Source organism: Rhinopithecus bieti, unplaced genomic scaffold (genome assembly GCF_001698545.2).
Source record: "Rhinopithecus bieti isolate Rb0 unplaced genomic scaffold, ASM169854v2 scaffold_3040, whole genome shotgun sequence".
Lineage (NCBI taxonomy): Eukaryota > Metazoa > Chordata > Mammalia > Primates > Cercopithecidae > Rhinopithecus > Rhinopithecus bieti.
In genome coordinates, this window is record NW_016804657.1 from 3,048,845 (window position 1) to 3,072,836 (window position 23,992).

At 53.1% G+C, this 23,992-nt stretch overlaps 2 protein-coding genes across 11 annotated transcripts in view; one reads left to right on the forward strand and one right to left on the reverse strand.

Annotated features, from left to right (window-relative positions):
* The window catches only part of MOV10 (Mov10 RNA helicase), a 28,300-nt gene extending 13,021 nt beyond the window's left edge, over positions 1 to 15,279 (forward strand). For 4 of the 7 annotated variants that reach the window (XM_017869722.1, XM_017869724.1, XM_017869726.1 and 1 more), the window contains 20 exons: positions 1,201 to 1,341; positions 3,158 to 3,361; positions 3,637 to 3,872; positions 4,062 to 4,320; positions 6,177 to 6,311; positions 7,288 to 7,456; positions 8,565 to 8,719; positions 9,001 to 9,177; positions 9,297 to 9,444; positions 9,970 to 10,128; positions 10,711 to 10,814; positions 11,001 to 11,098; positions 11,194 to 11,410; positions 12,565 to 12,682; positions 12,867 to 13,058; positions 13,295 to 13,369; positions 14,208 to 14,333; positions 14,417 to 14,505; positions 14,742 to 14,863; positions 14,949 to 15,277. In XM_017869722.1, the coding sequence (XP_017725211.1) occupies positions 3,189 to 3,361; positions 3,637 to 3,872; positions 4,062 to 4,320; positions 6,177 to 6,311; positions 7,288 to 7,456; positions 8,565 to 8,719; positions 9,001 to 9,177; positions 9,297 to 9,444; positions 9,970 to 10,128; positions 10,711 to 10,814; positions 11,001 to 11,098; positions 11,194 to 11,410; positions 12,565 to 12,682; positions 12,867 to 13,058; positions 13,295 to 13,369; positions 14,208 to 14,333; positions 14,417 to 14,505; positions 14,742 to 14,863; positions 14,949 to 15,040 (2,844 nt within the window). In that variant the 5' untranslated portion in view covers positions 1,201 to 1,341; positions 3,158 to 3,188 and the 3' untranslated portion in view covers positions 15,041 to 15,277. The other 3 variants (XM_017869723.1, XM_017869721.1, XM_017869727.1) reach the window with 3 other exon arrangements.
* Positions 15,280 to 15,630: 351 nt separating this feature from the next.
* RHOC (ras homolog family member C) lies at positions 15,631 to 23,958 on the reverse strand. Of its 4 annotated transcripts, none has more exons than XM_017869730.1 (5): positions 23,847 to 23,958; positions 20,512 to 20,674; positions 19,879 to 19,999; positions 19,444 to 19,574; positions 15,631 to 16,218 (listed from the first exon to the last, which is right to left on the reverse strand). In XM_017869730.1, exons 2-5 carry the CDS (start codon positions 20,665 to 20,667, stop codon positions 16,045 to 16,047), a joined length of 582 nt encoding a protein of 193 aa, XP_017725219.1. In that variant the 5' UTR covers positions 20,668 to 20,674; positions 23,847 to 23,958; the 3' UTR covers positions 15,631 to 16,044. The 4 variants fall into 4 exon arrangements, with proteins under 4 accessions (XP_017725219.1, XP_017725220.1, XP_017725217.1 ...); XM_017869731.1 differs by lacking the exon at positions 23,847 to 23,958 and adding an exon at positions 21,948 to 23,380; XM_017869728.1 differs by lacking the exons at positions 19,444 to 19,574; positions 19,879 to 19,999; positions 20,512 to 20,674; positions 23,847 to 23,958 and adding exons at positions 17,071 to 17,201; positions 17,507 to 17,627; positions 18,141 to 18,531.
* Between the last annotated feature and the right edge of the window lie 34 nt (positions 23,959 to 23,992).

A 23,992-nucleotide genomic window follows, 5' to 3' on the forward strand; every position in this document is an offset into this window, starting at 1 on the left:
TTTGTGATTTTTTAAAAATAATTTTTGTGTGACTGTCACCTAGACCAATGTTATGTGAATTTGGGTAGTAGTAAGAGACATAGAGAATAATTTGAGAAATATTTAGGGACAGCTTCCGCAGTAGAATTTGGAAAATTTGCAGAGATGAGTTCTGTCTGCCCTTGTGCCATGCAGGTTTCCAAAAATAGGAGGTTTCAGGTTAAAATTTTGATTTTGTCTTTTCTTGAAAGTCAGATCTGGCCATCTGGGGCCTGCATTCCCTACTGGCCCAATTCGGAGATGAGCAGTTACCCCCTTCAGACAGGGCATGCACTTCCCAGTTTGTTCAGTCTGCACAAAGCCCTCTTTCTGCCCAGCATTGATCTGGGAGCCTGGAGCCACTTTTCTTGGAGGCTGCACTGTTGTTTTCTTAGCGTTGTGAGGCATATGCATGCAGTATTCTTACACTAGTGACTCAAAAATGGGACTGAACAGGTGTCTGAGAGGGCTGCAAGGATCAAGATACCTGTGGAGGGTAGCTGCTGTAGGCATTAGTTTGTGCCTCGCTCCATGGGACTTTGATGGACTCTAAGAGGCCCTTGTGAAAGTTACTGATGATCTCCTGATTTCAGTCCCTGTATTACTGGACACTTCAGCAGCTTTTGATCCTGATACCTGATTTTGAGACTTTGCTGATTCTCCTTTCTCCCTTGAGGGTTTCTTGTTTTCCCTTCCTCCCCGGGTTGTCCTAGTAGCTGCTCTCGACTGCTCACACTCCCTGGGGAGATTCTTACACTTCCTTGATTATAACCACTATCTGAGGACTCCCTAATACTGGGCTGTAACCTTGACTTTGGCCTGAGTTCTCAGCTTCTGACTCATGGAGCTGGTTGCCTCTGGACCGCAGGAATCTCAAACGCAGCATATCCAAATCCAAGTGCCATGGTCAGTCCCTCCAATCCCTCCTCCTCTTGTCTTACATCCTATCTCAGAGATAGTCCTAGAAGCCAGGCCATTGATTTGGGGATCCTAGACTCCCCCCTCTTCCCAGCCTTCATTCCCCCTTCTGTCAGTCACCAAATTCTGCTAATTTTACATTCTAAGTATTAGCAAATCTTGCCGCTCTCCTTCTATCTCTACCCACTGCCTTGCTCAGGCCTTTGTTATCTTTTAACTGGACAATTGCAAGGGCCTTCTTCTAACTGGTCTCCCTGCCTACAGTCTTGCCTCCAGCAAATCCATCTTCCAATCCTGATGCCAGAGTGATCTGAAATGCAAATATGATCTTGCCACTCCCCTGCTTAAAACCCACCAACCGCAGTGGTTCTGTAACCACAGTGTAGCCTCTGACGTGGGCTGAAAGTAAGTTGTTACTACTCCTACTACTACTGCTACTATTAGTACTACTATTTCTACTAATATAAATACTAATAATAGTAGCTAACATTTACTGAGCATTTTCTATTATGCTTTCGAATGATTTATTACCTTTTTAAAACAAATCATAGCCAATTCAATGTTTTCCAAATTGTACCAGTCTCATTTGCTTGGGGTGAAGGAGAGGGGCAGAGTTACAGGCAGGGGGCACCTGAAAAATATTCATAACCATAAATGGCCCTAGTGAGTGACCATGATGATTTAGCCTTAAGAGTTAAATAGGGATTACCGTAGTTCTCATAAACAAAGATTTGCTTTTAAGGGAGGGTGTCAGTCATCTAGATCTTGAATATGTCCCTGAAGTATGTGGCACGTGGGAATGTCCTCAGGCTCCTGGGTTCAGTAGAGCGGGGAAAAGGACTGCAGACATTCAGGGTCAAGTCCAGGCTTGGCCTGGTGTGCAAAACTGTCTATGATCTGGTCCCTGCCCACCTCTGCTCCTCCTGCCACTCCCTTCCTTATGCATTTCACTCTAGCACAATGAAACTGTATGTGATACTAATCATGGCTTACCCTTACTGAGGTCTCCTATGTGCCAAGCACTGGGCTAAGTGGTTCTCTGCCGTGTCAAAATCTCGTGTAAACCTCACAGCAACCCTACGAGGTAAGTCTCGCTTTCCTCCAATTTTATAGAGGAGGAAAGCGAGGCTCTGAGAGGTGAGGTCACCTGAGCTGACCTGGCTAGAGTTGTCAAGTGGGCAGCCCCCCTCCGCCCCTCTCAGCACATGTTCTTGTGTACCCCTCACATCTGCTCACACCTCACGCTCCCTCTTGTGCCCAGGTAATGCCCACTCATCCTCAGGACTCAGTTCTTATGCTGCCTCCTGGGAAAGCCTTCATGGATACCTCCTCTGCCCCCAGACTGGGCTCGGTGTCCCTCTGTGGCACCGAGCCCCCCTGTGGCCAATGAGCTGCCCTCCAAGCACCACGCTGGAATGTATGTGTTCAGTCTGTGTGCTCCTCGAGGCAAGCACTGAGTTTCTTGCATCTTTGAACCCCCAGCATCCAGCACAGTGTCTGGCACATAACAGGCCTCTGTAAGTGTTTGTTGAATTGACTGAACTGAACTCCAGGCACTGAGCCTTGAGGTTATTGTCCTTCTGACCAGTTTTCCCTGTCTTCACCTTCTCTAGGCACAAAGCCAGGCTATTTGATCTCTGGAGAAGGATCCTTTCCCTTCCTGCTTGGGTTCCACCTGCACCCTATGACTTCGGGTGGAAACTGCTGTCTGATCAGCCACCTTGCCCACACACTTGGACATCTGTACTGTCTCTGATCCCTTCTCTCCTCACCAACAGGCTGGACCCCACTTCCACCCCTCTGAATCAAATTATTCCGCTTCCCCTTAGCCTCAGCTCTTTCTTCTGGGTTGTTTGTATTTTCTTCTCTGTCCCAAACAGTTTCCCCCACAAAAAGAACTTTATGTCTTTCTCTGTCTTCCCTTAGTCCTTCCAGTCAGCAGCCTGTGATTGGGCTTTTCCCCTCAGAAACGAACAATCCAGAACCCACTGTTTAAAACAACTGTATTTTGCCTTGGGAAGTCCCATTTGCCTTCCCTGAAAACATTAAACATTCCTCCGATCCCCAGCCTGAGTCTCTCTGTCTCTGGGCCCCATCCTGCTCCACAGCAGGGCTGGTGCGTCCAGCACAGAGTGACCCTCCAATGCCCTTCCCCACCCGCCGCCCTGCCTCCCGCAAGCCCTGCCTTCCCTCATTTCCCAGTCTCCTCTGCTTCTGGCAGCTTTGGGACCCCCGCCCCTGGCTTCTCCTCCATGCTGTATGGAATGAAGATTGCAAATCTGGCCTACGTCACCAAGACTCGGGTCAGGTTCTTCAGACTCGACCGCTGGGCCGACGTGCGGTTCCCAGAAAAGAGGAGAATGAAGCTGGGGTCAGATATCAGCAAACACCACAAGTCACTGCTAGCCAAGATCTTTTATGACAGGTGTGTGTGTGTTGTGTGTTGTGTGTACGGGGAGGCCTGCAGGATGTGAAGGAAGGGGGCTGTTTGTGTGAGGAAAGAGTGGGTTACACAAGTGGGAGTAAGTCCCCCTCCTTCAGGGAATGGGGGGAAGGGCGGGGAACTGGTCTGCTGGGAGGGGGTGAGTTTTCTAAGCACAGCTGGCACTTTGCCTGCCTCCCAAGCCTAAAGCTTTCCCCAGGGTAACTCCCAGTGAGACCACTCCCACCCAGCCCCACCTTGACTCCTCTTCTGCCCAGGGCTGAGTATCTTCACGGGAAACATGGAGTGGATGTGGAAGTCCAGGGGCCCCATGAAGCCCGAGATGGGCAGCTCCTTATCCGCCTGGATTTGAACCGCAAAGAGGTGCTGACCCTGAGGCTTCGGAATGGCGGGACCCAGTCTGTTACCCTCACTCACCTCTTCCCACTTTGCCGGACACCCCAGTTTGCTTTCTACAATGAAGACCAGGAGTTGCCCTGTCCACTGGGCCCCGGTGAGTGGGTTTCCAAAGGAAAGAGCTGGTGGACAGGGGCTTGCCCTAGGCAGTGCGGGTGCTTTGGGAAGCACACTGTCACTATCCAGTGGACTCTTGCCTTGGGGCTTCCTGGGAGAGTGTCCAGGATAAGGATATGGGTGGGAGGGTCCCTGCCCCACCCCTATTCACTCATCCATCCTCCTCCAGGTGAATGCTATGAACTCCATGTCCATTGTAAGACCAGCTTTGTGGGCTACTTCCCAGCCACAGTGCTCTGGGAGCTGCTGGGACCTGGGGAGTCGGGTTCGGAAGGAGCCGGCACATTCTACATTGCCCGCTTCTTGGCTGCCGTCGCCCACAGCCCCCTGGCTGCACAGCTGAAGCCCATGACTCCCTTCAAGCGGACCCGGATCACTGGAAACCCTGTGGTGACCAACCGGATAGAGGAAGGAGAGAGACCTGACCGGTAACTCCTCTCTCCAACTCAGCCTTGGCTGGGCTCGTATCTCCACCACATAGGCTAGGGCTTTGGGAGGAGCACAGAACTGGGAGCCAGAGCCCCTTTTCCTGCAGGCTCTTCACTCTTCTGGGTCTGAGAGAATTTTTCTGTCAAGGAAGAAAGTTGCCGGGCGCGGTGGCTCAAGCCTGTAATCCCAGCACTTTGGGAGGCCGAGACGGGCGGATCACGAGGTCAGGAGATCGAGACCATCCTGGCTAATACGGTGAAACCCCGTCTCTACTAAAAAATACAAAAAACTAGCCGGGCGACGAGGCAGGCGCCTGTAGTCCCAGCTACTCGGGAGGCTGAGACAGGAGAATGGCGTGAACCCGGGAGGTGGAGCTTGCAGTGAGCTGAGAGCCGGCCACTGCACTCCAGCCTGTGCGGCAGAGCAAGACTCCGTCTCAAAAAAAAAAAAAAAAAGAAAGTTGCAGATGAACTGCAGATCTGAGGACAGAGTGAAAAAAATTTTAGGCATTGTCCCTGTGTGATGGATTATCAGGCAGATCATTGTAGACATCTCTGGGTTTTTTGTTTTGTTTTTTGTTTTTGTTTTGAGATGGAGTCTTGGTCTGTCGCCCAGGCTGGAGTACAGTGGTGTGATCTCAGCTCACTGCAACCTCCGCCTCCTGGGCTCAAGCAATTCTTTCCTGCCTCAGCCTCCTAAATAACTGGGATTACAGGCACCCACCACCACACCCGGCTAATTTTTGTATTTTTAGTAGAGATGGGGTTTCACCATGTTGGCCAGGCTGGTCTCAAACTCCTGACCTCAAGTGATCTGCCTGTCTCAGCCTCCCAAAGTGCTGGGATTACAGGCGTGAGCCACCGTGCCCAGCCAACATCTCTGTTTTTTTAAACAGCTTTATTGAGATAATTCACATACCATATGATTCACCCATTTAAATTACACAGTTCAGTAATTTTTTTAGTATATTCACAGATATGTGAGACCATCACCACCATTGGTTTTAGAACATTTCATTACCCCAAACAGCTATCACCCTTTTATCCTCCACCACTTCATTCAGCCCTAAGAAACTGCTCATCTACTTCCTGTCTCTGTAGATTTCTCTGTGCTGGACACTTCATGTGGATGGAAGCATAGGATATGTGTAGACATCTCTTTTTGTTTTTTCTAGATGTTCACAAAATACTGAGTTATAAAAGCGAACTAGCTGGACGCAGTGGCTCATACTTGTAATCCCAGTATTTTGGGAGGCTGAGGCGGGCCGATCACTTGAGGTCAAGAGTTCGAGATCAGCCTGGCCAACATGGTGAAACCCCATTTCTACTAAAAATACAAAAAAATAGCCGGATGTGGTGGCGCATACCTATAGTCCCAGCTACTCTGCTTAGGAGGCTGAGGCAGGAGAATCGCTTGAACCCGGGAGGTGGAGGTTGCAGTGAGCCGAGATCGCGCCATTGCACTCCAGCCTGGGCAACATCTCAAAAAAGAAAAAAAAAAGGCAAACTATGTAATAGGACCTTCACAGACCATTGTGCTCTTTTTGTTGACTATATAACAGAAATTTACAGGGAAGAAAGTCTGGAAGTTAACATTGGTTATTCCTGGATGGTAAGAATGATATTTATTACCTATTACCTGATTTTTTTCTCTAATGAACACGTATTACTTATATAATAAAGGTTTCCAAGTATCGCGCTTTCCAAAAATGAGAATAGTCCAACCTTGGAGCGAGGCTGCCGACTTCCTTTCAGCAGTAGGATTGCAGGAGGGCTTTGTGCATCCACCCGAGAGGGGCGTTCTCAGGGTCTTGGAGGTGAGGGGTTTTCTGTGTTTTCTTCCCTCAATTCTGCAGCGCTAAGGGCTATGACCTGGAGTTAAGTATGGCACTGGGGACATACTACCCACCTCCCCGCCTCAGGCAGCTGCTCCCCATGCTTCTTCAGGGAACAAGTATCTTCACTGCCCCTAAGGAGATCTCTGAGATCAAGTAAGTACTACCCCTCTGCACCCCACACTCTCCCCTGTCTTTTCCCTACTGGCTTCTTTGCGTTGCCATGGCACATCTGTCCTCAGCCTCTCAGGCTGTATTCATTCATTCCCTTGCTGAGCACGCACCATAAACCAAGCACCATTCAAGGTGAACCAGTCAAATGAAGGCCTGGCTCATTTAATTGGGGACAATGAGCATTTTTATTACAATTTCATGTAGTGATGAGTGCTATGAAGAACTAAACAGGTCAGGTGCAAGTGGCTCATGCCTGTAATCTCAGCACTTTGGGAGGCTGAGCTGCAGGTGGATTATTTAAGCCCAAGAGTTCAAGACCAGCCTGGGGCAACATAGGGAGATCCTGTCTCTACAACAACAACAACAAAAAATTTAATTAGCCAAGTGTGGTGGCACATGTCTGTAGTCCCAGCTACTTGTGAGGCTGAGGTGGGAGAATTCCTTGAGCCCAGGAGGTCGAGAACACAGTGAGTGAGCCAGGATCATGCCACTGCACTCCAGCATGGGTGACAGAGCAAGATCTTGTCTCTAAAAAAGATAAAAAGAACTACACTGAAACTAAAGCAGGGTTAGGGGATGGGTTGGTGCTGCTTTGCAGAGGGCCAATTAGTCCTGGCCTGTTTGAGGTGGTGATGTTTGACCTGAGAAGGACATTTGAATGAGGTGAGGGTGAGAGTCATGAGAGGAGGATCAGAGGAGAATGTTCTGGCCATAAGAGCCACCATGCAAATGCAAGTCAGGTGAGGTGGGGGCAGGGGCATCCAAGGAAGCAAGAGCCAAGGCTTCCTTCTTCAGGGCCTCTGACTCTGTATCCACTTCTGTATCCCTCTAGTCTTCTCTGCTTTTTGACACTTAGTTCAAGAGCTTCGGGTGGGAAAAGTGGATACTCCTGGGCATAGGGGTTGTCTGGCCCATCCTGTTCCTGCCCCCACTCACCCCTCCCAACCATCATTTCCAGGGCCCAGCTGGAGACAGCCCTGAAGTGGAGGAACTATGAGGTGAAGCTGCGGCTGCTGCTGCACCTGGAAGAGCTGCAGATGGAGCATGATATCCGGCACTATGACCTGGAGTCAGTGCCCATGACCTGGGACCCCGTGGACCAGAACCCCAGGCTGCTCACGCTGGAGGTCAGGGCTCAGATTGAGTGTGAGGAGGGTGGGCTCACATCAGCCAAGCTAGAGGCTGTGGGCAGAACTATTCCTGACAGCAGGGCAGAACAAGAGAAAGGCTGAAGTGGTTCCCAGGGCTCCGCAAGCAGCAGGGTGGGCATCCTGTGCCCGAAGACGGAGCAGGGGAATGGGGAAGATCTGGGTTCTAGTCCAGGCTTTGCTACCACCTTGGTTAAGTCCCTGGCTTTCTCTGAGCTTTAGTTCCCTTACCTGAAAAGCACAGAGCTGGACTGGATAATTAAAGCAGCTCTTTCTGGCTCTTGGATTTTGAATGTCTGCGTATAAGCCTATATTACACACGAGACTGGATTTCTACACACAAGTGCAGGTGGGAATTAGAGGGTGAGTTTGGTCAAGGAAAGATTACTGCAGGAAGTGAGTTTTGAACAAGTTTTTTTGTTGTTGTTTTTTTGTTTTTGTTTTTGTTTTTGAGACAGGGTCTCACACTGGTGCTCAGGCTGGAGTACAATGGCATGATCTTGGCTCACTTTAATCCCTGCTCCCGGACTCAAGTGATCCTCCCACCTCAGCCTTCCGACCGAGTAGCTGGGACCACAGGCATGCCCCACTATGCCCAGCTAATTTTTGTATTTTTTGTAGAGATGGGGTTTTGCCACATTGGCCAGGCTGGTCTCACAACACCTGGACTCAAGTGATCTGCCTGCCTCAGCCTCCCAGAATGCTGGGATTACAGGCGTGAGCCACCATGCCTGGTCCATTTTTTTTTTTTTTTTTTTAATTTTTTTTTAGCAACCCGATTAACTGATGAACAAGGATTTTTTACAGGCAGAGCAGGAACTGAGCTGGCCAAGAGGGCAGCTGCACTGGAGGCTCTGGGTTCCTGGTCTCAGCATCTCTGTGCAGCTTCGGAAGATTTGTCTTCTTCCTCTTCCCCTGACTCCTGCTGGTATGAAAGGAAAGAGGGGTGCAGGGATAGCATAGCTCCAAGTCTTAGGTTAGAAGGCCAGTCTCAGTCCTTGTTCCTTAAAGGTCTGGAGAACCTGGGGGCTGGGCCCTCCAGCGTCCATCCCTGGGACAGAAGCTTGCTTGTGTTCACACCCCATAGGTTCCTGGGGTGACCGAGAGCCGCCCCTCAGTGCTGCGGGGTGACCACCTGTTTGCTCTTTTGTCCTCGGAGACACACCAGGAGGACCCCGTCACATATAAGGGCTTTGTGCACAAGGTGGAATTGGACCGTGTCAAGCTAAGCTTTTCCATGAGGTGGGTGTTGGGGGAACCCTGAGCTGCTGGAAGGGTCTGCAGATTTCTGACCCCAGGGGAGGAGGAATGTTTCTCCCTGAGATAAATGAGACCCCAGGGGCAGAGCAGGAGACTTTTCCTCAGGGGTACCCTGAGATACTACGGCAGCTTCCTCTTCTAGAGAGCTTACATCAAGGTCTTGGAAAAAGGGGTTGGGACAGTGGTTGGTGGAGAAGGTTCTGGCCCTTTATTGCCTACCTCCCCTGCCCCCACAAACTCTTCCCCCCTCTCTCTGCCCAAAGCCTCCTGAGCCGCTTTGTGGATGGGCTGACCTTCAAGGTGAACTTTACCTTCAACCGCCAGCCCCTGCGAGTCCAGCACCGTGCCCTGGAGCTGACGGGGCGCTGGCTGCTGTGGCCCATGCTCTTTCCTGTGGCACCTCGGGACATCCCGCTGCTGCCCTCAGATGTGAAACTCAAGTGAGACTGTGGGCAGGGAGCCTCTGGAACCACTTGGAGTGTGGGCACAGGGGATGGAGTCAGGGAGGCCTCTGGGTCACCGGATGACTTCAAGTTCACATTCCTGGTCCCTCTGCCAGGCTGTATGACCGGAGTCTGGAGTCAAACCCAGAGCAGCTGCAGGCCATGAGGCACATTGTCATGGGCACCACCCGTCCAGCCCCCTACATCATCTTTGGGCCTCCAGGCACCGGCAAGACCGTCACGTTAGTGGAGGCCATTAAGCAGGTGGGGTCTGAGCACAAACCTGGGGCCTGCACTCTGATTCCCCCAGCACCAAGCACTTGTCCTCAGATTCTAGTTCCTTCCCACTCCCGAAGTGCTTCTGCTTCTGAGCAGCCGTCAGAAAGAGAGGTAGGGGCCAAGTGCAGTGGCTCATGCCTGTAATCTCAGCACTTGGGGAGGCCTAGCCTAAGGAGTTCGAGAGCAGCCTGAACAATATTGCAAGACCCTGTCTCTATGAAAAAATATAAAAAATAGCTGGGCACTTGAGGCTGCAGTGCACCGCGATCATGCCACTGTACTCCATCCTGGGTGACAGAGTGAGACTCTGTCTCAAAAAACAGGGTGGGGATTGGGGAAGTAGGGAGTTAGGGTAAATGTGGCTGTGGAGCACTGTTGTACGGGTAGGGCACGGCATGACCCTTGGAGTCACCATTCACATTTCAGTCATCGTAGACTTGCGCTGCCCCAGCCTGAGTACGGCCGAGTCTCAGGAACCTGCCTCCCACACTGTGCTTATCTGCATCTCAGGTGGTGAAGCACTTGCCCAAAGCCCACATCCTAGCCTGCGCTCCATCCAACTCAGGGGCTGACCTCCTCTGTCAAAGGCTCCGGGTCCACCTTCCCAGTTCCATCTACCGCCTCCTGGCCCCCAGCAGGGACATCCGCATGGTACCTGAGGACATCAAGGTACTAGGGAAGTGCAGAGGGCCAAAGAATGGCAAATGCCAGGGAGACTCTCAGGGCAGACACTCAGGCCAGGAAGCTAGGAGACCTGGATTCTGATACTTGCTATGTGACCTTGGGTTGGTCAGGACCCCTCCCTGGGCCTCAGTTTGTAAGTGAGGGGGGTGGATAAAACGTTTGGGGGACTGGGCGCAGTGGCTTACACTTGTAATCCCAGCACTTTGGGGGGCGAGGCACGTGGATTACCTGAGCTCAGGAGATCGAGACCATCCTGGCTAACATGGTGATACCCTGTCTCTACTAAAAATACAAAAAATTAGCCAGGCGTGGTGACAGATGCCTGTAGTCCCAGCTACTCGGGAGGCTGAGGCAGGAGGATGGTATGAAGCTGGGAGGGGGAGCTTGCAGTGAGCCGAGATCGTGCCACTGCACTCCAGCCTGGGTGACAGAGCAAGACTCTGTCTCAAAATTTAAAATAATAATAATAATAATAATAAAAACAATTATTTGGGGGGCCCCCAACCAGAATCACAGTGGGAATGAGTGGAGCCAAGCTGATTCCTCTGGTCCCTTCACAATCCACAGCCCTGCTGCAACTGGGACGCAAAGAAGGGGGAGTATGTATTTCCCGCCAAGAAGAAGCTGCAGGAATACCGGGTCTTAATTACCACCCTCATCACTGCTGGCAGGTGGGGAGTGTGTGTGGGTGTGTCTCTGAATCGTAAGTGTAATCAAAGGGGTAATGGGCTGGGGAAATGGGGAAGAATGGTTTCTGGGGCTGGGTGCGGGGGTGGTGAGGAGCCAGCCTGGGAAAGCATTCAGGTTTGGTAGTTGGGTGCCTGGATATGACCCCTGCCTGGCCTGACACCTCCCAGGTTGGTCTCGGCCCAGTTTCCCATTGATCACTTCACACACATCTTCATCGATGAGGCTGGCCACTGCATGGAGCCTGAGAGTCTGGTAGCTATAGCAGGTGAGGGACTCAGGTGGGGCTGCAGGTATACACCCTGTGTGGGTCAGAGAGGTTGCACCACTTACCTTTCTCCCCACACCTCTTCTGCTTCCCAGGGCTGATGGAAGTAAAGGAAACAGGCGATCCAGGAGGGCAGCTGGTGCTGGCAGGAGACCCTCGGCAGCTGGGGCCTGTGCTGCGTTCCCCACTGACCCAGAAGCATGGGCTGGGATACTCACTGCTGGAGCGGCTGCTCACCTACAACTCCCTGTACAAGAAGGGCCCTGAAGGCTATGACCCCCAGTTCATAACCAAGCTGCTCCGGAACTACAGGTATTCCCACGCCCTTGCCTCCCCTGCCATATCCTGTGCCTTCACATCCTGTGTGCAGCCCCTGCTGGAGAGTCTGGCTTGCGGTCCTGTTGCTCAGAGGTTGTGTGATGCAGAAAGACTAAACCGGAAGGTAGGAGGTTTTTCTAGCCCCAGCACTGCTGCTTGTTGTCTGTGTGACTTCGCCAGTGGTTTCACACGACAGCAGTCAGCTTATCTGCATCTTAGCGGGTGGGCAGTGGTTCCTAGAGGCTCGGGTGTGTCTGGTACCAATCCCAGATGAAGTTTTCAGGCAATCCAAGGAGAAATAAGAAAAACAGGGAGGCCAGGCACAGTGGCTCATGGCTGTAATCCCAGCACTTTGGGAGGCCAAGGTAGGTCAGGCTCCCACCCCTGATCACTTGAGGTCAGGAGTTTGAGACCAGCCTGGCCAACATGGTGAAACCCCATCTCTACTAAAAATACAAAAATTAGCCAGGCATAGTGACGGGCACCTGTAATTCCAGCTACTTGGGAGGCTGAGGCAGGATAATCGCTTGTTCCTGGGAGGCAGAGGTTGCAGTGAGCTGAGATCTTATTACTGCACTCCAGCCTGGGTGACAGAGCGAGACTCCATCTCAAAAAAGAAAGAAAGAAAAATAGGGAAAATACAGTTTTTTCGTAAACCTATTGTTACTCAAATTAAAGAGCTGTATACTTTTAGTGAATGAGTTCAGCCATCTAAAATGCTTAGATGAGTTTTATGCTATCACTAAGAGCTCAATAAATGTTAGCTATTGTGTCATCACTACTTATATTTTTGGATTTAACACACTGTCTCATCAAATAACATGATAGTCAAGGATAATTTGGTTTCGTACTGTCCTTGGTAAATTTGAAATCTGAAAAAGGGGCCCCTAATTTTTTAGTTTTAAATGTCATGGGTCTGTGGAGTCCCTGGACTAGATGCTCTCTGGAACAGAAAGCAGAACTCTGGTTCTGCTTTCTGTGGTTTATAGTGCCTGGCAGCAGATATTATGGATGAGTGTCCTGCTATCCAGGGAGCCAGGGGGGGGCAGCAGGCTAATGTGTGGGGGCCCAGAGTGGGTAGAGCGGAGCCCCTGTGGGGCAGAGGGAATCTGACCCTCGGTCTTGCTCTTCCTCCTCTGGCCTCCCAGGTCTCATCCCACCATCCTGGACATTCCTAACCAGCTCTATTATGAAGGGGAGCTGCAGGCCTGTGCTGATGTCGTGGATCGAGAACGCTTCTGCCGCTGGGCGGGCCTGCCTCGACAGGTGAGGCTAAGCAGGGTAGGGGCACAGGCTCCCACCCCTGTACCCTGACTTCCCTCCCACTGAAGGTGCAGCCCCTCCCTTTGTCACCTTGGCCTGGGATCTCTTACTCTCTGGAAGGGTTTGGGAAGGGAGGGAATTGAGGGAGGGTGGTCTGGCTGAGGGTTTCCCTTGACCCCATGTCCAGGGCTTTCCCATCATCTTTCACGGCGTAATGGGCAAAGATGAGCGTGAGGGCAACAGCCCATCCTTCTTCAACCCTGAAGAGGCTGCCACAGTGACTTCTTACCTGAAGCTGCTCCTGGCCCCCTCCTCCAAGAAGGGCAAAGCCCGCCTGAGCCCCCGAAGCGTGGGCGTCATCTCCCCATACCGGAAACAGGTCAGGTCCTCAGTTACCAACAAGGGTGGGGCCCCTCCCCCAGATGGTACCTCCTTAATATCCAGACCACTAGGCAGAGGCTCCAGGAGCTTAGGCCTCTGCTGGCTCCGTATCTCAGAAGAGCACCGAGGTCAGCTGTCCCCTCCCTTTGTTCCCCAGCTCCCTGGCCTCCTGCCAGGCTCCCTCGTGCGTTAGGTTAATGGCAGGAGAGAAAGGCACCTGTCCCCTCCTTCCAGGTGGAGAAAATCCGTTACTGCATCACCAAACTTGACAGGGAGCTTCGAGGACTGGATGATATCAAGGACTTGAAGGTGACACGCTGTTCCACACTCACTCCCTCCCTTCCGTGTGCTCCCACTTGCCCACTTCCAAAGACTTCCTCAAGCCTCTCACTCCTGGAGATTCCAACTTAATGATCTGGGATGGGATCAGGAAGCCTGGATGTTTAACAAGCACCTCCTGTCATTCTTAGACTCAGGCAGGTTTGAGGCCTCTGCCCTACGGATAAAGTCCAAATTCCGTGGCCTGTCATTGGGATGCTGCCCCCCCCCCCCAGTAGCCTCTCTCAATAATCCCCAGGCATTGTGGTTAAACTGGCTCAAATACAATCACCTGTGAGGAGTTTAATACCCCCCCCCCCCCCCGTACCAGGGCCCCGCCCACCAGCTCATACAGCTATGGGGCAGAGCCAGGGCACTGGTAGTTTTTATAGCTTCTCAGGTGATTCCAATATGCAGCCGGGGTTGAAAACACTGCTCTAAGACTTAGAGGCCTCTCGGGAATTCTGATGGGGGGGGTCTGGGTTAGGGCCCAGGGTTGTATATTCTTAATAGATACTTGGTGATTATTTTCAGGAAAGTCTGAAAGTCACTGCTCTGAGTTCCCATGTGCTTTGCAATGCTGTTTTCTTTCCTTAGAACACTTTGCAGGCCCCGCCCCTCAACAGGATTCACCCTTCAGGTTTCAGCTTCCACTGCCTACCTCCTGTCCCCTTTCCCTGGGCCGTGTCACAGCACTCACTCGTTCACTTCACTGATCTACAGTTGCCCAGTGACCTCTCTGTACCCTCCTTGGATGGCAGGCTCGCTGGGGTAGGGCACCCCTTTGACACACTTGGCTGGTCTCAGGCCCTGCCTCTTTCCCCAATAGGTGGGTTCAGTGGAAGAATTCCAAGGCCAAGAACGAAGCGTCATCCTCATCTCCACCGTGCGAAGCAGCCAGAGTTTTGTGCAGCTGGATCTGGACTTTAATCTGGGTTTCCTTAAGAACCCCAAGGTTTGAGGGCTGGTAGGGGTGGCAGAAATTCTTCCATCCTTGGGGCCCTTCCCTCCCTTGACCACACCACTTCTTCCTTCCAGAGGTTCAATGTAGCTGTGACCCGGGCCAAGGCCCTGCTCATCATCGTGGGGAACCCCCTTCTCCTGGGCCATGACCCCGACTGGAAAGTGTGAGCATTCCTACCCCATTCTCCCTCTTGGTGGCCACAGCCCCTGCCTAAGGCAGGTGGATCTTTTTTAAGCGCTTGCTTATCGCTCAGTTAATCCTCAGATGTGTCCATTTTCACAGCACCCCTATTGTATTTACAAGTTAAATGACATCCAGAGGTTGAGCAAGTACAGCTCAGATGTGACAGGACCGTGGCTTAGCCTCCAGTCTCTGCTGGCACTCCTCTGTACCCCACAGATTCCTGGAGTTCTGTAAAGAAAACGGAGGGTATACTGGGTGTCCCTTCCCTGCCAAACTGGACCTGCAACAGGGACAGAATTTACTGCAAGGTCTGAGCAAGCTCAGCCCTTCTACCTCAGGTATGGCTGGGCCAGGGTGGGCCAGGTTGGGGACAGTGCCAGAGGAGGTGGTAAGGAAGACAAAGTGTACTCTATTTCTTTCCAGGGTCCCATGGTCATGACTGCCTCCCCCAGGAGCAGGAGGGTGAAGGGGGCCTGTCTCTGCAAGTGGAGCCAGAGTGGAGGAATGAGCTCTGAAGACACAGCACCCAGCCTTCTCGCACCAGCCAAGCCTTAACTGCCTGCCTGACCCTGAACCAGAACCCAGCTGAGCTGCCCCTTCAAGGGACAGGAAGGCTGGGGGAGGGAGTTTACAACCCAAGCCATTCCACCCCCTCCCCTGCTGGGGAGAATGACACATCAAGCTGCTAACAATTGGGGGAAGGGGGAGGAAGAAAACTCTGAAAACAAAATCTTGTTCTATGCAAAAGCCTTGATAATGTCTCCTCTGCCTGGCCCCAGCTTCCTGAGCCCCCAAGTTGGCCCAGTAGGGAAGGGTGGGACTTTCAGCCCTGCTCTGGGACACACCCCCTCCCAGCTGGAGAGGAAACCCAGTGGGAGGTGGCAGGGAAGCCACCCACAGGTTTCTAAGTTTAGCCTCCTGCTACAGACCACTCCCTTCACCCGCCTCCTTGGCCCAGAGCCAGGCATGACCTCATCCTTTGCTCTAAGACTCCACCCTGCCGGCCTGCCTTGTAGACAGGGGGCCAGGCTGGCAAGCAACTTGGACATGAAAAGAGATGGGACACTAAGCACCCAGAGGGAAAGACCAGAAGCTGCCACACACGTTGGAGCCTGTAGCCTTTATTCATGCCCCCCGACCAAATGCAGTGAGAGACAAGGCCCCTGCCAAAAACGACTCGAGGGGCCTGGGACTTCCGGCTCCCCGACCGCAGATACTTTCCTGCGAGCCAGAAGTGTATAAAGTGCTGGTGTGTGACCATCCTTTGGGAAAGGTCAAAGGGGCAAGAGCGCCAGGGGCCCTGAGGCAGGGCAGGGCGTAGGCCTGGCTCCCAGAGCACTGGGAGGGAGGGCCTGCACCACCCCCACCTCAGGGCTAGGAAACCTCAATGCAGTCCTGGGCAGGAGGGAACTGAAAAGGGGAGCCTTCAGCATGGAGCCCTAAAGAGGCTGGGGTTGTAGGGGATAATTTCTGTACCCCTGTTGAAGGGAGGGGCATGTTTGGAAAGGCCTTGGGGATCTCAGATAATGGGACAGCCCCTCCGGCGCTTGTTCTTGCGGACCTGGAGGCCAGCCCGAGTGGCCATCTCAAACACCTCCCGCACTCCCTCCTTGGTCTTGGCTGAGCACTCAAGGTAGCCAAAGGCGCTGATCCGGTTCGCCATGTCCCGGCCTTCCTCAGACCGAACCGGCTCCTGAGAAGACAGAAGATGAGGGGTCAAAGGAAGCTGGTGACTACATGAACCTCTCCTGCCTCACCCATAAGTGCAGTAGCTGGAACAAATGCCTCCTCCTCCTCCAGTCCTGACCCAAAAAAAACCACCCAGGCCCCAGCTACCCAGGGCAGCTTCTGGGCCAGGGATCCAAAAATCCCTCCAGTCCCTCCCTCTATTCCCGTGCAGCCCCACCTCCTCCCACACACAGCCCCCAGTTCTCTTGCCTGAATGAGCGCCTCCCACCTCCTGACTGCTCTGCCTCCATCCTCACTCTTCCAGTCAGAATTATTTTTCTAACACACAGACCTAACATCTCCCCACTTTGAAACTTTGCCGTAATTATCTTTGCATTTCTTATCCTGACAGCTTTTTTTAATAAACTCTAGTGCTCTGGCTAGAGAGCCACTTAGGTCCCTGAGTAAGCCAGCTGTCTCATCCCTTCTTCCAGCCATTTACACAATGCCTGCCCTCATTCCCACATCCACATCACCCTACACCTCCCCCAGGGGCACTGTGATGGCACAGCCTGGGTACCCCAAGTGAAACAAGCTGTCTCCCCGAGGGCAGATTTTCTTAATCATCTTAATAGTCCCAATTCTAAAGAGAATGGACAATTAACTGGAATAAATAAAAATGCCAAGTGACTTTGGACAAGTCACTTCATTCTCTGATACCTCATCAGACACAACCCTATGGGTCCTCCCTCACCAGGAGATATTACCATCTCCCCTAACACATGGCAGTAGCTGGAAAGAAGCTCCCTTTGCCCGTCTGCAACCCCTCAGAGGGTGCCTTCTTCCCCAGGGGCTCCAGCCTGGCAGCCGCACCCACCTGCTTCATCTTGGCCAGCTCTCTCCTGGTGTGCTCATCTTGCCTCAGGTCCTTCTTATTCCCCACCAGGATGATGGGCACGTTGGGGCAGAAGTGCTTCACCTCTGGGGTCCACTTCTCAGGAATGTTTTCTGTGCAGACATGCCCCAACAGGTGTTGGTGCCTCCACTTAAGCTAGAAAGCTCCCCTGGGGGGCCCTCATCTTCCCACAGCAGAATCTTAGAAGCCATTCAGCATGATGGTCCCTTTCACAGCTCAAAACCTCAAGAGCAGTATGCCCTCAGAGGGCCAGTTACCACAGTAAAGGAGACCAACAGGGCCTGAGTGCTCCCCTGCATCCCCGCCCCCACCTCTGAAGATGACTGAAGACAGGCCAAGCACGACACCTCTGGCTGATTCCGAAGGGTTCTCAGTCCCCTCCCTCCGATCTCCTCACCCAGGCTGTCGGGGCTGTCGATGGAGAAGCACATGAGGATGACATCAGTGTCCGGGTAGGAGAGAGGCCGCAGTCGATCATAGTCTTCCTGCCCTGCTGTGTCCCACAGAGCCAGCTCCACCTGACACACAAGGCCAGTGAGTAGCTGGCCTGAGGGCCCCAACCCTGCCACCCAAAGGTCCTCTGAAACCACTGTTCTTTGGGCTCACTGAACTTCTTTATTGAGTACCTGCTATGTGCCAGGCATTGTATTAATCACTGTCCCACAACATAAATTAGGTCAGTTTGTTAAAGAAAGCTAAGACACGTGTTTGACCCTTGAGTTGCCACTGTGAGCACCATTATTTTGGTTAATTCTCACAACAACCCTTTGAGGGAGGTCTTACCATCATCCCCATTTTGCTGGTTGGGGAGCTTAAACCCAGAGGCAAAGGGACTCGGCCCAGGTTACAGAGCCAGTCTGTGGGAGAACCAGAAAGTATATCCAGGTTTTTTAAGACTGCAGATGTACTTCCTAACTTTTACTGGTTCCAGCAGGGAGAATGACGCAAGGACAGGGGTAGGACATACTAGGTCATTCAGTGACTGGGGGCGGGGTCTCAGGGTCGGGTGGGAAGGGCATCTCTGCCTTCACCTGCTTGCCGTCCACCTCAATATCTGCAATATAGTTCTCAAAGACAGTAGGGACGTAGACCTCTGGAAACTGATCCTTGCTGAAGACGATGAGGAGGCAGGTCTTCCCACAGGCACCATCCCCAACGATCACCAGCTTCTTTCGGATTGCAGCCATGGTGGGGCTGCCGGGAAAGAGGTGTTGAGGTTTTGAGGAAAAGCCATTAAAGTCCAAAAACACTTCTCTGGGGCCCCCAAACCTTCCTGGAAACCGAGGCATCTAGCAAAGGGACAGGGGGCTTGCTCAGGTATCTTCTGGTCAAACACCAATTGTGCAACAACAGAGCTTGAAATTCCTAATCTCTGGGTCAGGGACAGGTCTCCTTCAATGGGTTAGAATACAGTGGTGGGAGGTGGACGATGACCCCACTTGGGAGCTGGAAAACATGAGTTTCAATCTAATCCACTTGCCAACTTGGGNAGAAGACAGAAGATGAGGGGTCAAAGGAAGCTGGTGACTACATGAACCTCTCCTGCCTCACCCATAAGTGCAGTAGCTGGAACAAATGCCTCCTCCTCCTCCAGTCCTGACCCAAAAAAAACCACCCAGGCCCCAGCTACCCAGGGCAGCTTCTGGGCCAGGGATCCAAAATCCCTCCAGTCCCTCCCTCTATTCCCGTGCAGCCCCACCTCCTCCCACACACAGCCCCAGTTCTCTTGCCTGAATGAGCGCCTCCCACCTCCTGACTGCTCTGCCTCCATCCTCACTCTTCCAGTCAGAATTATTTTCTAACACACAGACCTAACATCTCCCCACTTTGAAACTTTGCCGTAATTATCTTTGCATTTCTTATCCTGACAGCTTTTTTTAATAAACTCTAGTGCTCTGGCTAGAGAGCCACTTAGGTCCCTGAGTAAGCCAGCTCTCTCATCCCTTCTTCCAGCCATTTACACAATGCCTGCCCTCATTCCCACATCCACATCACCCTACACCTCCCCAGGGGCACTGTGATGGCACAGCCTGGGTACCCCAAGTGAAACAAGCTGTCTCCCCGAGGGCAGATTTTCTTAATCATCTTAATAGTCCCAATTCTAAAGAGAATGGACAATTAACTGGAATAAATAAAATGCCAAGTGACTTTGGACAAGTCACTTCATTCTCTGATACCTCATCAGACACAACCCTATGGGTCCTCCCTCACCAGGAGATATTACCATCTCCCCTAACACATGGCAGTAGCTGGAAAGAAGCTCCCTTTGCCCGTCTGCAACCCCTCAGAGGGTGCCTTCTTCCCCAGGGGCTCCAGCCTGGCAGCCGCACCCACCTGCTTCATCTTGGCCAGCTCTCTCCTGGTGTGCTCATCTTGCCTCAGGTCCTTCTTATTCCCCACCAGGATGATGGGCACGTTGGGGCAGAAGTGCTTCACCTCTGGGGTCCACTTCTCAGGAATGTTTTCTGTGCAGACATGCCCCAACAGGTGTTGGTGCCTCCACTTAAGCTAGAAAGCTCCCCTGGGGGGCCCTCATCTTCCCACAGCAGAATCTTAGAAGCCATTCAGCATGATGGTCCCTTTCACAGCTCAAAACCTCAAGAGCAGTATGCCCTCAGAGGGCCAGTTACCACAGTAAAGGAGACCAACAGGGCCTGAGTGCTCCCCTGCATCCCCGCCCCACCTCTGAAGATGACTGAAGACAGGCCAAGCACGACACCTCTGGCTGATTCCGAAGGGTTCTCAGTCCCCTCCCTCCGATCTCCTCACCCAGGCTGTCGGGGCTGTCGATGGAGAAGCACATGAGGATGACATCAGTGTCCGGGTAGGAGAGAGGCCGCAGTCGATCATAGTCTTCCTGCCCTGCTGTGTCCCACAGAGCCAGCTCCACCTGACACACAAGGCCAGTGAGTAGCTGGCCTGAGGGCCCCAACCCTGCCACCCAAAGGTCCTCTGAAACCACTGTTCTTTGGGCTCACTGAACTTCTTTATTGAGTACCTGCTATGTGCCAGGCATTGTATTAATCACTGTCCCACAACATAAATTAGGTCAGTTTGTTAAAGAAAGCTAAGACACGTGTTTGACCCTTGAGTTGCCACTGTGAGCACCATTATTTTGGTTAATTCTCACAACAACCCTTTGAGGGAGGTCTTACCATCATCCCCATTTTGCTGGTTGGGGAGCTTAAACCCAGAGGCAAAGGGACTCGGCCCAGGTTACAGAGCCAGTCTGTGGGAGAACCAGAAAGTATATCCAGGTTTTTTAAGACTGCAGATGTACTTCCTAACTTTTACTGGTTCCAGCAGGGAGAATGACGCAAGGACAGGGGTAGGACATACTAGGTCATTCAGTGACTGGGGCGGGGTCTCAGGGTCGGGTGGGAAGGGCATCTCTGCCTTCACCTGCTTGCCGTCCACCTCAATATCTGCAATATAGTTCTCAAAGACAGTAGGGACGTAGACCTCTGGAAACTGATCCTTGCTGAAGACGATGAGGAGGCAGGTCTTCCCACAGGCACCATCCCCAACGATCACCAGCTTCTTTCGGATTGCAGCCATGGTGGGGCTGCCGGGAAAGAGGTGTTGAGGTTTTGAGGAAAAGCCATTAAAGTCCAAAACACTTCTCTGGGGCCCCAAACCTTCCTGGAAACCGAGGCATCTAGCAAAGGGACAGGGGCTTGCTCAGGTATCTTCTGGTCAAACACCAATTGTGCAACAACAGAGCTTGAAATTCCTAATCTCTGGGTCAGGGACAGGTCTCCTTCAATGGGTTAGAATACAGTGGTGGGAGGTGGACGATGACCCCACTTGGGAGCTGGAAAACATGAGTTTCAATCTAATCCACTTGCCAACTTGGGGACTCCAGGTAGCTAGAGAGCTGCTCAGGGATGCGGGACGTCCAGGGAGCAAGCTTCTATCTACTTCACACATCAGGGTTTCGAGTCAGACTTCACTGGTTACCAGGATTTTGATGCATTTACAGTTTAATAATCTCTAAGGTCCAATCTAGAACAGATTGTCCCTCAGCACAAGTCATACCTGTCCAGTCACAAATGAGGAGTCCCTCTCTAGGACCAGAGTAGCAGAATCAGCTACCAGGTGGTAGGTGGGTGAAGGAAGAATAGTTATAGAGTCCCTAGGTGCCAGGCACTCTGTCGGGCATTTTGGCAGGAATTATCTCCTTTGTTCCCCAGATGCCTGGGAGGTAGATGGTGCACTTTCCATTTTGACAAACTAGGAAACTAAGGCTCAATGAAGTTAAGACAGATTCAGAGCTGTGGCTTGTAAGCGGCAGGGACAGCATCCAAAGCAGGACTGTGTGACTCAAAGCATGTCACCTCAGCGGTAGGAAGGAGAGCAGAAGCAGGGAAACCCAGAGGACAGGGGCAGCAGCCAGCCAGCTTCCCTGGTCCACCCCACCCGGTCCCCAAAGCCCCAAGTCATACAAAGGAGGCTCAGTCCCAGCAGTGCCCACAGCTCGAGTTTGGGCAGGCTGCCTTCCTCCCCCCTTCCTCCTGGGCCTGCCAGCAACACTGGGTCACTCAGCCCCTGGCAGGGGACAATGACCACACTGTAGGGAGCCACACATCCACCACAGCATAGTGACTGAGAAGAATCCACCAGGGAATCACCTCCACCCACTCTGGAACAGTCCCTTCCTCTCTTGGTCCAGCTCACCCACAGGCCCTGCCCACTCCTCCCTGTGACTCAGGGCAAGGAGTCAGCTTCCCGGGCTTCCAAGTGTCCCCCGCCCCCAGCACACACGGTGAGCATCTGCACAGTTCATCACACCTTCGCAGCTTCCCTCACTTCCTCCTTCCCTGGGGAGGGGAACTGACCTCCAGCCCGCTGAAGTTCCCAGGCTGCAGGAAGAGAGGGCGGGCTCTGGAGCTGAGATGAAGTCTAGGCTGTTGGGAAGGGGGAGGGGGCTAGAGTCTGGGTTGGGAGGAGTCCCAAAAGAAGAGACAAATGAGGGCCAGTCCCAGCACCAACCAGGCAGGGAGCAGTTAAGAAAGCGACGGTAACCTGATCTCGGCTTCAAACCTAGCTTTTTCTCTCAGTCCCACATCCTGTCAAACTGGGCTGACTGAATGCCTCTACTCCCCACACCCCACCACCACCTCACACTGCCCTTTAGGAAACGAATACTCCAGCCCCAGGCCTGTTCCCTTCAACAGTAGATCCTGGGTGGCCCTTCCCTTGCCTCCACACACATTCACAAAACTGTCCGTTTTGTGGACATGAGTCAGAGAATTTACAGGAGTTCAAAGTACACAGCCACACTCTTCCCACCACAAAACGGACTCTCTCTGATTCCCTAGAAGACAAGCAAGAAGGCATTCACCCTGCCGGCAGATAGCCTCCAGAAATGGAAACCATCCTCCAAAAAGAGGGTTCCTTGGGAATTCTATCCAGGTGACTGACGCTAGGATTTCTTCCAACTCCTCCACCCACTCCATTAGTTCACCTTGCCCTGTTTTGTAAAGATGGGCTGGGGTAGCCCCAACCTAGGGTGGGCAGTGTTGATGGAGGGCAATCACTACTGGGGTGAAAGCCAGTCACTTAGGCATGAGTATGTCACTGCTGTCCCCCCAGCAGGGTAATTCAGATGGCACCAGAGTGGTAGGAGGCAGAGGACAGAAGCCCGGGGTTGAGGCATGCGTTAAGGGACCTGGAGCCTGCAGCTCAATTAGAAGACTTTCCCTCCAGGCTACGGTTGGGCCGGAACAGCAGGCAGCCCAGGCCAGGCCAGGACACTAGGCCCAAGGCCAAGATGGCATGGATAACTCCCTATGGGAGGCAGCCCCAGAGGGACTGTCCCACTGACCCCTTAAGAGGGGCAACTGAGCCCCACACAGGACCTGGAATGGAGCCTGGAAGTTCTGGGGCCTTCCGCAAGACAAGACAGTGTGGATACACCAGATCTCTCTCCAACCGCTCTCTTGAATTCCCAGATGATCCAGAGCGGCCGGTTGACTTTGCTGACCCACCCTACACCTAGGGAAGGAATCCGTTCTGGAGATACCAGGAGATACCGCATTCTCAACTTTAAAACCAGAGTGAGGGTGGGACTCGGTGTCGGGATCCCAGCCCCAAACCCCAGGATACTCTTTCTTGGTTCGAGTATGAAGAAGGAGAATGATTCTCATTCTCATTTTCTCTCCCTCTGTCTGTACACACACACACACACACCCACAGAGTTGGATCCTTCCCCATCTCCCTTATCTTCAACACAAGCGGGCTCCAGGAACCGTCTAGGGCGGCGTCCAGACCCTGCCGAAGAGTGGCAAGTCCCAATGGTCACATCCCGCCCCTATTCCCGCCATGCCTCCCTCCTGGCCTGGAGGAATTCCCACCCCATCCCACTCTAGGTCAACTGCGGCCGCCCGCCCTGGGGGCTGGAGCGTCTGAGTTGAGGCTCCCTCGCCCCTCACCCGGCGGGGCAGGTTCCAGGAAGCTGTAAGGAGAGGGGAAGGAGCTCCGACTCGGACCTCAGGAGGCCAGAGCCCCTGCCAGCAAGTCCGGGCCCCCTCGCTGCAGCCCGGGGAGGTGCAGACGCGGCCCGACCCCCGCCCAGCCCGGATGCCAACTCCGCGGGGAGGGAACGGGGTCCAAGCCCAGGCCGAAGCCCCCTCCCCGCACGGGCCCCGATCTCCGGCCCAGAGAGGAAGGGAAAGTGCTCTCCCGGGGACGAGTTCCCAAGACGCCCCGCCGCCCGCAGCCCCGGCCCAGGGTACCTTCGGTTCCGCCGCCTCCAGCTGCGCGGCCGGTGCCGGAGGCTCAGACTGACCCCAGGGCCCCGCCCCGCCCTCCTCCAGCTCCGCGGCGGGGAGGGCGGGCCCGGCAGGGGGAGGGTCGGCTGGGGCGGCCCCTGGCTCGGCCC